This window comes from Hydra viridissima, unplaced genomic scaffold (genome assembly GCF_058129835.1).
Source record: "Hydra viridissima isolate aposymbiotic clone 2 unplaced genomic scaffold, HvirCarnegie_v1 scaffold_9, whole genome shotgun sequence".
In the NCBI taxonomy this organism is placed as follows: Eukaryota; Metazoa; Cnidaria; class Hydrozoa; order Anthoathecata; family Hydridae; genus Hydra; species Hydra viridissima.
Window position 1 is genome coordinate 7,104,320 of NW_028324308.1, and position 11,137 is coordinate 7,115,456.

General features: G+C 28.1%; 2 protein-coding genes across 2 annotated transcripts; both read right to left on the reverse strand.

Annotated features, from left to right (window-relative positions):
- Positions 1-585: 585 nt before the first annotated feature.
- On the reverse strand, positions 586-5,841 carry LOC145185429 (microspherule protein 1-like). Its single transcript, XM_080061327.2, has 12 exons — positions 5,387-5,841; positions 5,249-5,311; positions 3,437-3,511; positions 3,189-3,298; positions 2,887-2,995; positions 2,520-2,658; positions 2,160-2,235; positions 1,924-2,051; positions 1,738-1,820; positions 1,570-1,656; positions 1,339-1,464; positions 586-1,254 (listed from the first exon to the last, which is right to left on the reverse strand). Exons 1-12 carry the CDS (start codon positions 5,675-5,677, stop codon positions 1,165-1,167), a joined length of 1,377 nt encoding a protein of 458 aa, XP_079917453.2. The 5' UTR covers positions 5,678-5,841; the 3' UTR covers positions 586-1,164.
- Positions 5,842-6,038: 197 nt separating this feature from the next.
- Positions 6,039-7,679, reverse strand: LOC145185430 (gamma-secretase subunit pen-2-like). The gene is made up of 2 exons (XM_090099264.1): positions 7,599-7,679; positions 6,039-7,132 (listed from the first exon to the last, which is right to left on the reverse strand). Exon 2 carries the CDS (start codon positions 7,049-7,051, stop codon positions 6,746-6,748), a length of 306 nt encoding a protein of 101 aa, XP_089955390.1. The 5' UTR covers positions 7,052-7,132; positions 7,599-7,679; the 3' UTR covers positions 6,039-6,745.
- Positions 7,680-11,137: the final 3,458 nt, after the last annotated feature.

Consider the following 11,137-nt stretch of genomic DNA (forward strand, 5'->3'; position numbering starts at 1 on the left):
TTTAAAGAAATTATTTTTTTGTAAAATTTTTATTTTGAGCAATAAAATTAAAAACTTTAAACTGATTTTTCTTTCTCGGACGATGATGAAAGATTTCAAAACCAACTCTAGTGTTATTCTACACATGTGTACTCTCAAACCTCCAAAGGGTTTTCTCGGGACAAGAGGTTCGAATTAAAAGTCATTTCGTGACACAGTGTACTAAATGTACATCTTGGTACCACTTTTCATGTGGTCCAGAAGATTCAGACTTCTGCTACTACTGTGAATCATAATCATGTATATGTTATTTGAACATTTATGTTAGTGATATAAATTAAGAAGAAGTTATTTATCTTCAAGACAATTGCATAAAATAATTGCAGTGTTTACATTTCAGTTATTTTAACAAAATCTAAAGAGCTTTTATAAAGAACTATTAATAGCTTTTATTCTAACTGATAGTTATTTTTAACAACTGTTTTAAAGGTTTGGGGCAATATGCACTCCTTGGAGCATCTTGCCCCACGGCTGGGCCAAGATGTCTCCTTGCACAATTATTAGTTTTTTTAAATTTAAAGTTTATCACCAGTAATAAAGTAGTTATTTTATCTCACCAATGTCTTCTCTTATAAGTAAACTTTGATATTAAAAAGAAAAACTACTAGAAAATGTAAAAGCATTTGTTATATACGCTAAAGTTTGTTAAGGGGGGCATCTTGCCCCACCCTACTCTATATTTTTAATCCTGGCACTATCAGATTTCTTTTTTTAAAGAAAGATTGCTAACATATATCTTTGATACCAATTTTTAAAAATTTCAAGTTGCGATTTAAAAACTCAAGTTTAATTGCCAGAAATGCCAAAACATATTTTGACTATGAAGTTCAGACTAAATTGTTACAGGAGCGAGAGTGAAATATTCGTGAACATCTGTAGTATAAAATGCTTGAACTTTCGTTACATTAACACAAATCGATATCAATCTTATAAAGCAATCTACTAGAAGGTTCTCCTTTAAAAAGAAGCAATGTGAACTTTAGTAGGCTCGTAACCCTGTAAGGTGAACTTTAGTAGGCTCGTAAATCACGCGAGCCTTAACTGATTCGCGGCACAACTCAGTCTATCATCGCCATGGATGATTTAATTGACTCCGCATGCATGAAAAGAAAGCAATTCGCTTTCTTAAGTGACTTCAACACAGACGTCTGATTGATTTACATCAGTTTTATGCAGATCTGGGTTAATGTTAAACAAGAACTTCATACAGTAAACCTAAAACAATAAAAAAAAGACAGCCATAAGCCAAAAACATAAAAGTACTTTTTCCCGCTGAACTTAATCCGTATACATAATTACCTCGATAACGGAGTTATCGATAACATCGATTTCAATGTTCTTTGAAATCACCTCTCCATTAACGTATATTGGTAATTTACCAATATTACGAAGGCGGAAGCGGCCACTTTCGTGTTCAATTAGAATCTAAAAGCAATTTTAACTTTAAAGAAATTTTAAAAGCAAAGAAATAAAAATAAGTAAAAACAACCAAGACAAAACGAAGCCACGATTATAATAAGAAAAAAAAACCTGCTTTCTTGATATTTTTCTACTAGGACCTTCAATTGTTAGATCAACATCGACTTCATAACCATATCCTGCTCTACCAATAAGTAACTAAAAAAACACCTCATGAGAGATTTTGGTAACTTAAAAATGAAAAGATTGTATGAAGAAAAATGATGATATGAAAAGTACCTGATCTGTTTTCATGAAATATTTTAGTACTCTGCCTTGCAATACTGCCAGATCACCTTGCTTAAAACTTGTGAACGCCAACTCTGAATAGACAGTTTAACAAAACTTTAGCACATACTTACAAGATAACAGATTTATCAACTAACAAAATCCTGGTAGAAAAAGCTTAATTTGGTTCAAAAATACCATGAACACCATATTTTTCCAGTAACAACTCCCACTGGGGTATTTCTTTTTCCAATCTTTTGATTTCTCGCTTGGCACACCGATCGTTTAAAGCTAATGCTTGTTTAAGCGCTTCATCTTCATTGCCCCTAAGAAATTTATTTGCAAATAAAAATAAGTACATGTAAAAATTATAAATCTGATTGAACCGTAAACTTAACGTGATTGAACCATAAACTTAACGTGATTGAACGTACACTAACTGATCGTCAACAATCTTTGCTTCCATCTCAGAAATTGATGTAGCAACTCCAGTTGAAACATGTGATTTCACTAAAAGTAAAAAATAAAGTGAAAATCAACAAAAACTCAATCATAAAAGCAAAGTAACAAGATTTTCGCAAAACCAAATTCAAAAAATGCACATCTACAGAACATTTAAAAAATGCTAATCTACAGATGATTCAACAGATACATATCTACAAAAGGAAAATATTTTGAAATGTAATAATTGTTAAATTTGCAATTAGTTTTTCACAACTTCAGTGTCATTTATAAATTACCCAATGTAAGAAATTAAAGGAAAAAAAAAAAAAAAAAAAAAAAAAGTTTAATACCTGTTTGGGAGTTAAGAAGATAATAATGTCTCAGAAGTAACCAATGATCTTGAAGAACCTGAGCAGTTCTAGTTTTATGAAAAACATAAACATTATCATCTAAAAGCTTTTGGAAGAAAGTGGTATCTCGAGTTGCACTCTAAACATAATCGAATTAATACTTACATAATAAACATAAACAACATTTTTCAACATATAAAAACATTTTTTGATGAAATTTATTACTCTAGTCTGTTAATAAGCATTTTAAGACACAAATAAACAAAGTTGACAAAAGAGAAAAGTAAACTTATAAACTTATAAAGTACAAATAGATGCTTAAAGTAAAAACATATTATCAGAATAATATAATTAACAAATTATAAACCATATCAACATCTGCCAACAAACATTCCTCCTCTCGAGACCACAAAGCTTCATTCAAAATTTTGTTGACAACATCTGCAGGAAGAGATTTAATTGCTTGTTGTGATAATCTTGAGTCATAAACCAAAATAAAATAAAATTTCAAAATAAAATTAAGATGATAAGCTTTAAAATATTAACACCAAAACAAAAAAATTTAACTCACTCAAAAAAAGTTTGACAAATACAAAATATAAAGATTTTATTGGATAGTAATATTAACTTTATGATTTTTATTAGAAATAGTTTTTACTACTTCCACACCTAGATAAGAGAGGATCATAAAGTAATGCAAACCATCGGTCTTGTATTTCTTTCAAAGTAAAAGAACATGAAAAACGAACCGCTAAGTGAACAGCTTGCAAATCACAAGTCTAAAGAAGATGATTTAAAGTTAAAAAAAAAACTTAATACCTTGATAATTTCCACTATTTAGACTTTAAAACAACCTTTTAATTGTTAATCAACTGAAAACAAAAGAATTTAATTTCTTATTAAAGTTCATGACATACTTGTTGCACAGAGGTGATCAACCGGAGGTCATCTGCAGGACGCCAGCGTCCAAAATCACTAGGAACAGGGTTTGTCTAATAATAATGATAAGTTTAAACAATATGTTAATATTTTCTTTTAATGAATTTAACAAAAACAAAATGAGAAAAATGTAAATAACTAATAACAATGCAACCTTAAACCAGCCATGTAGTCAAGTCTAAGTATCACATTTTCAAGTTATTTTTGCATTTCTAAACTTAACACATAACTTTTTCTAATCTGATATTTTTCTTTCAGTCTTAATCTTTTTAGTCACCTGTTTTATTTCTGCCTTAAAAAACGTTTTTATAAGTTGGAAAAAGGTCTTATGCAGCTTTTGATTTTGACAGTACTTTTTTTTTTACTGCACATACTTTTTCAATATAAAAGAATTACTTATGCTTTTCTAAATTATGCTCTCTCATAAAAAGTTTATTAAAGGACCTTGAAAAATATAAGGATAGAAGTAAACCTTATCAAAACAAAACATCATATTGTTTTAGATATAACAAGTTTATAAAATTAAAATGCAAAGTACGTACAATACACTTGTTGTTTCATTGTTCCATTAAAAATATTGAAGCAATGTAATCCTAAAAAAGTTTTCACTTTTTATGCTTCAATTAGTAAATGGTCATCATTTAAAATTTTTTAAAAATGTTCTTCCTTTGGTTCACCCTTAGCTTGGTCTCATTTACATCAACTTATCTCAACTTTTATTAATTTTCATAACATTTTAAAATAATACATTTTCTTGTTGTTGAGATTTAGTTAACTACAATCACTGTTCTAATTGTTAGATTCATGAGTAAAACTTTTGAATTTCAATTCTCGATCAATTCATTGAAACTGACAAACATAAATTTGAATTAAATAACTTGGGTTATATATGCTAAATTTTTTAGTGTATCAAAGCAAAATTTATTGCAAAGGTTTCCAAAGTAGAAATTTAATTTTTTTTAGCATTCTTTGAAATATATATTAATATATATTATTCTTTGAAAAATGTTCTTAGACAATTGTAAAACTTTTTTTTTCTTCTAATTTTGTTGGTGAAAAATGTATAATCTTTTTTTTTTTTTTCTCACTTGTTTAATAAATTTTGAATATTTCTAACTATTACCAACTAAAAAGTATAATTGATAATTTTTAATTATAATGTCTGCAATAAATTGCTTTGCAAAGATTTAGCCAATTTTTGCTGCTAACAAACTACACAAAGTGTTAAGGAATGTTGGTTAGAAAACCTTAAAGATGTTCTGAATGGTCTGCTGAATCTCCAGTTGTCAACCTATGACAGATGCACTTTTCAATAAGTTTCACATTTCTAAGTAAAAAATAAGTTTCACATTTACTATCTCTAAGTAAAAAACAAGTTTCACATTTACTATCTCTAAGTAAAAAATGGTAAAAAAAAATCAAGTAAGAAATTTTTGTTTGTTTATAATATCAATGTAATAGGATGATCTCATCATGCAAACTATGGTAATCATTAGAAATGTAACTAAGGATAAGAATTAATAAGAACAAATTCTTAGCTATATATTGTTTTAAACATGAAATGCTAAAATATGCTATTTTTCAATTTACAAGTTTTTAATTTACTAGCTTTTTTAGTGACATAAATTACTGATTAGACATAAATTAATATCTGACATATTTCTATTAAATAAAAAAACAGTTTATCCAAGTATATATCTGATATATAATTGGATAAATTGTTTTTTATTTAAAATAAAATAAAATAACAGTTTATCCAAAGAAAAAAAAAAAATAGAAAAGTAACATACCTTAACCTTGCAGACTTTTTTTCTGGGAAGAATACTTGATACTTGTTTGCTGTTGCTGACATTCTAAACATTTGAAAATATCATAGCAAAGCTTATATGTAGAATTTCAACACTCAACAAAACATCATAAAAGCATACCTTTTTTAACTTCATATCTACAGAACTTGAATCTGAATTTTTTCTAGCTGATAGAACTCTTTTATGACCAGCTTCTACCAATTCATCATCAAATTTTGGCCTTTTAATTGAACGAGAAGAACTTCGGCGGATACTTTTAAGGTCAGAGTTGGGTTCATCTTTTAATGCAGAGCTGGAATAAACTCTTGAGAGATCAACTATTTGACTTTTAGCCTTATAAGATTTATCTGAGAGCATAGATTGATTATTTTTAACCATTCCCATTTCACTTTTAACTTGGTTATCTATCATCTTGTAATTTTTTTTTAACAAATACAGTTTTTTCAACCATGAATAACCAGCAGTTTTAGATCTTTTTGCAAAATTGAAATATGACTGATAATTCAGTAATATTGAAGTATGGAACACCTGTACTGTGTAATTTCTACAATAAGAATTTCAAAGCATACTTTTAGAAGTGAAACCTTATTCTTACAATATTTATTTCAAAAATCTAACTTTGAACTTAGCAATAACTTATTCAAATTAACTAAACATATTATATTTAAACATATAATTATACAAATATTAATGTAATAAATATTTTTTATTACAATATAAAATTTATTTTTATCAATCAATTTGGTATTTCATTATTTCTTGGCAATATCTATTTTTCAGAGATGATCTTAGTAGTCTTACTAGAGTCCTCAAATCTTAATGGTTTACTAAAAACTATTTCAAATGATTCTTATAAGCTTTGGAGTTTTGATTACTTTATCTTGTACATACAAAGATATTTTCATGCTCATAGATACAAACTTTGCTCTAGTATATTATTTAAAGCATTTGAAAATTTTTTTAGCTACAATCAAAGAGTTCATACAGTTACATCTATTGGTTTTATGTACAGAAACATAGTTACAATAAAATTAAGATCTTATAGCAAAACTATAATGATAAATAAACAATCTATTTTAATGAGTGTATACTTCATCTAGAAAAGGACAAAAATAAGAACAAAATATAAACAGTCATTAAACTAAAACATAATTAAAAAAAAAAAAGAAACCAGTTCATGTTCTAGAAAATATTTCCATAGTGAAGCTTTTTAAGAGATCAAATAAACAGAGTGGAAAAAAGTTAAAAAGAAAACAAATCTAAAGAAAAAAAAAAACACCTTAGTAAGATGCTTTAAAACATGCATCACATTTATCAAAATATAAAAAAAACTTAATTTAAAACTAGCATCAACTTTTATGACATATTACAATTTTTATGCAATAACAATAACAAAAGCAAAAACAAATCAAAAGAAAATGTCTAAATTTATGGGGAATTTAACATCAAAATTCAACATCTAGATAAATAAAAAATGCTTTAGGGTTGACCCAGAGGTATCAAAAAAGAAAGTTTATCACCAATTTCTTCCCAGCTAGGTCTGTTCACTTGGTACATAACTACCCAGACAGACAATCCTATAATCCATAGTAATGCCCCAATGGCAGATAAAACAACACTTCTTTTAATTAAAGACTGTCCTTCAAATTGCTCTCTACAAAATGCATCACGAAAAAACCAGACTGCATTTATAAACCATAAGAAAGGTAAGAACACAATCCCCCCAAACATATAAATTCTTGATAACCGAACTTTTTCGGCATCAGGAACTTTTCTCAAGTCCATTTTAAACCAAAAATAATTCTTATATTAAACACATGTGACCAAACTCAGCCAGTGCAGAGACATTCCGACAATAATTTATTACTAAAAAAAAATAAAACTTAGAATGAAGTATACCAATTAAACTAATTGTAGTTTGCATAAGATAAAAAAATTAATGTACCCATTAAAAAAAGGTATCCAGGTCATAACTGCTAACTTAATTAGGTTCATAGCATAGAGACTTATTTAACATATTCTATTAAATTTTTCTTATCTAAGTTAGTTTTATTTATATATAACACTATAACTATAAAACATTACTAAAAAATGATAAGCATTTTTTCAAATTCTTTATTTTACTTTCCTTTGAGAAAATGTATTAAATAAGAATATTATTGATATGTTTACTCATACGAAAAGCTTAAAAGTAATAGAACAAGTTATACTATAGTCGTTATACTCTTTTTTTTTTAACTACATGATCCAAACTTATTGGTTTTTTTTTTTTTAACTCTACACTAAATATACAGCTTTATATACTCTATTGTTCTGTAAGGAAAACGCTAACCTATTCCGCCATTTTTTCTTTTAAGTTATCGCTTTTTAGTTCCATATTGTTCTTCCCCCGAGGAGGAACGCCATAAATAATATTAATTCACGGGGGTAAAGATAGTTTATTTATTAAATGGCTACAATCAGTATTTAATATATAAAAAATTCCAACAATATAAAGAATTTTTATAAATGAGTTAGAGAAGAAAAATATTAATTAGTATCTAAAACATATATTAAAGTATTTGATGAGGTCATTTGGATTGAAGTAACTTTTGAGGCAAAGAAAAAAGTATAAAGAACAAAATATTGTTTTAAATAAACATTACTGAGTACCATTTTCAGTAATATGATTTGTATTAATCTTCCTTTTTTAGGTACAGATTCCTGGAAACAATTTAATGTTAGTTTAATCCTTAGTGTTTTTTTTATCAGTAATTCTTTAGCCGTAATCCTGTAATTTTATAACTGGTTGGGTCAATCATGCTTGGTCAGTCTTCAGTGGAAAAAAAAGGACGAGTATTTCCCATGTACTCTTACAAAGGCCATGTATTTCATTTGCATCAATTTAAAAAGATTGTTGCAAACTTCAATTGTTACTTTTCTCTAAAGTGTATCTACTTATTGTTTTAAGCAACCTATGGAACTTATTCAGACATTGATGACAATTATGATAATTACATGATAATTATGATAATTATAAAATCATAATTATCACCTTGATTGCCAATGTTTAACGAGAGTTTTTAATTTTTTGGTAACTTTGTTCGCTCGATACTTGAGCACTGCAAAGACATGTGTAGCAGAAGAACATGTAATTGCAGTATTAAAGTATTGAGCAATACTAGTTACTTGAGCACTGCTATTACATGTTCTTCTGGTACACATGTTTTTTAAATTCGTTTCTTTTTTGTGTGTGCAAGATTTCAATTTCCAATTGCCTGATTTAATTGCTTCTTGATATTGGGCGTATCGCGTCGCTGGTTTAGATAGAGTCACTAGAATATTTGCTAATGCAAGTGCTGATGGTGTTGCAGCTTTAGTCGCTAGATTGAAAGTTTGCATAAACTTTAATTCATCATGATTTAGTTTGCTTTTATTTGGTGGGAAAATGCTGCAAACATATAGTTCATTTAAAGTAATGAGAATCAGTTTTTTTTTGAAGGTACATATTCCTTCCGATACAAACACAGTCCTTCATGCCAGACACAACATGTTATTACTAATGACCTTCAAAAAATTTAATAACTAGTTATGAATCTACTGCGGAGAACGCTTTGCAAGATTTGTTTGATGAAAATATAAAAACACCTTGTTCTTTCTTAATGTTAAGTGCAACAGATCTTAAAAACCTGGTGGTTGATAAACCCTTCCACTAGCGTTGACCTCTTATTATAACTTTTATTTCTTGATGCTATTGTTTAAATTAAAATATGGCTCGAGTTCCACAACTCTTTTTTTAGCTATAGTAGAGGAGTTCGTGTTGGTTTTGCTATAACGTTATAAACAGTATTGATAGTAATAATTTTAATCAGAAAGAAAAAATCTTTTTGTTAAAAATTGGTATTGTCTTTCGTTTGCACTTTTCAAAATAACACATCTCCCATCGCGTCTATAATAATTTTTTTTGTCTCAACTCTTAATTTAAGCAGAGCACGCATCCACACCTTGTTTAAGTTGTTATTTCTTCTCCACTCGCATCGAATTGACGCTAACAACGTATTGCTACACTAGTTACAATAAAAGCAATAAATTATGATTACAAAATTGCGCAAGTAGTTGCATAAAGTTATAAACTAATACAAACTAATAAAGCAATAAATTATGGTTACAAAATTGAGCAAGTAGTTGCGTAAAAGTACATTTGTGAGGAAGCTAAAAGTAATGCAAAATGAAAATAAGACTCCATTCGCAGCTACTTAAATAATAATTTACACACTAAAAAAACAATAACGAAAAGATGCAAACAATCTAACACAAAGAAACCAATATACAAAAAAAAATTCTAAGATAAACAAAAGTGGAGAAAAGGGAAAAGAGTAAGAAAAGGAGGAAGTAAACTTGAAGACCTTTCGACAACCTTAAGTATTTAAGTCTTGCAATTGATTTATGAGTATTCTCTTAAAAATGGAACTCAAAAAAATTCAATGGCTTATGTGTAAATGTTTGAATAAAAAACGTCTTATGCAAGTTAAACAATTATTTAATTACCAAAAAAAAAATGTATTAGTCAATAATAATTGTTCATAAATAATTTTTATAAAAATGAGCTCAAAAACAGTGGAAGTAAGAAAACGGGCAAGTTGTATAAAACGGGCGTACAAGTTCTATTAAGATAGCATTACACAAGGAAAACTGTTAACCCAAAACTGCTTTTAAATAAATGTTTGAATGCAACTTTACATCGTATATTTAGAAGTTACAAAAGTGGACCAAACAGCAGCAAACAAAAAAATTTTCAAACAAAAAAAAGGTACAAGAATGACAAAACGTAAAATCAACCATTTTGAAGCTTAATTTGATAATAATCCCAGTACAACCATTACAAAAGGAGTCAAAAAATTTTGACCACACTCACGCACAACATCAAACACCTTTACTGGGAATCACTAGTGACCTGAGCAACGAAGAGCTGTCACTCGCCCTAAATGCGAACACTTGTATTAAAAGTTTTTTAAAAAGATTTTTGTTTTTGATGACAAATCTTATTTTACTTTATCAAACACCACAGTTGTTGGGAATGATGGGTATTACTTCAGTAGCCACAATAATGCTTCTCCAGACCTTATGTACAAAAAGAAAAGTTAAATTTGAAGGCTTAAGTTGAGTTCTTTCAACAATAACTTTAGTACTTTAGTTCAACAAGAGATGAAAATTAAATGCAAATATTGTCCTTCAACTTTATTAAATGCAAATATTATCCTTCAACTTTTAAGGCAATACAAACAGCAATAGCATTTCATTTATCATTTAGCAAAAGTAGAAAATATAAGCATTAAAGAAGTGACGGGAGTTTCTTGCCGAACGTCATCGTCAGGAACAACTTTGAGTTCGAATTTATACCCTGATCTTAGAAAACTTTCAATTGTTGCCAGTTATTTCAGGAAAGATTCTTCTGAACATGTTTTTGATCGAATGGTTGACTTCTAAATGAAGGCTAAAGATGGTCTTTAATTTTATTTTTAAATTGATTGATTAAAGATGGTCTTTAATTTAATTGATTGAATCAAAACTTGAAGTCTTTTGGTTAAAACTTAGCAATCATATTTTTGGAATGGTGTAATGGAAAAAAACCGGAAAATTGTCTAAATTCCTTATCAACTATCTTTTTCATAGAATTCAATTGGTAATAGTTGATACACTTTATAAAGATTCTTGTAGTGACAACGTAGAAGGGGACGCTAAAGAAGTTGATGATGATGATAATGAAACTATTTATCAAACTTCTGTCTTTTGGGAAGAATTACCACTTAACGACGAAGCTGTTAAGCTTAATGTGAGCTTCATGGAATTAAAATCATTATCCAAAAAAAGTCGCTTGATTGGAAGGTTTTT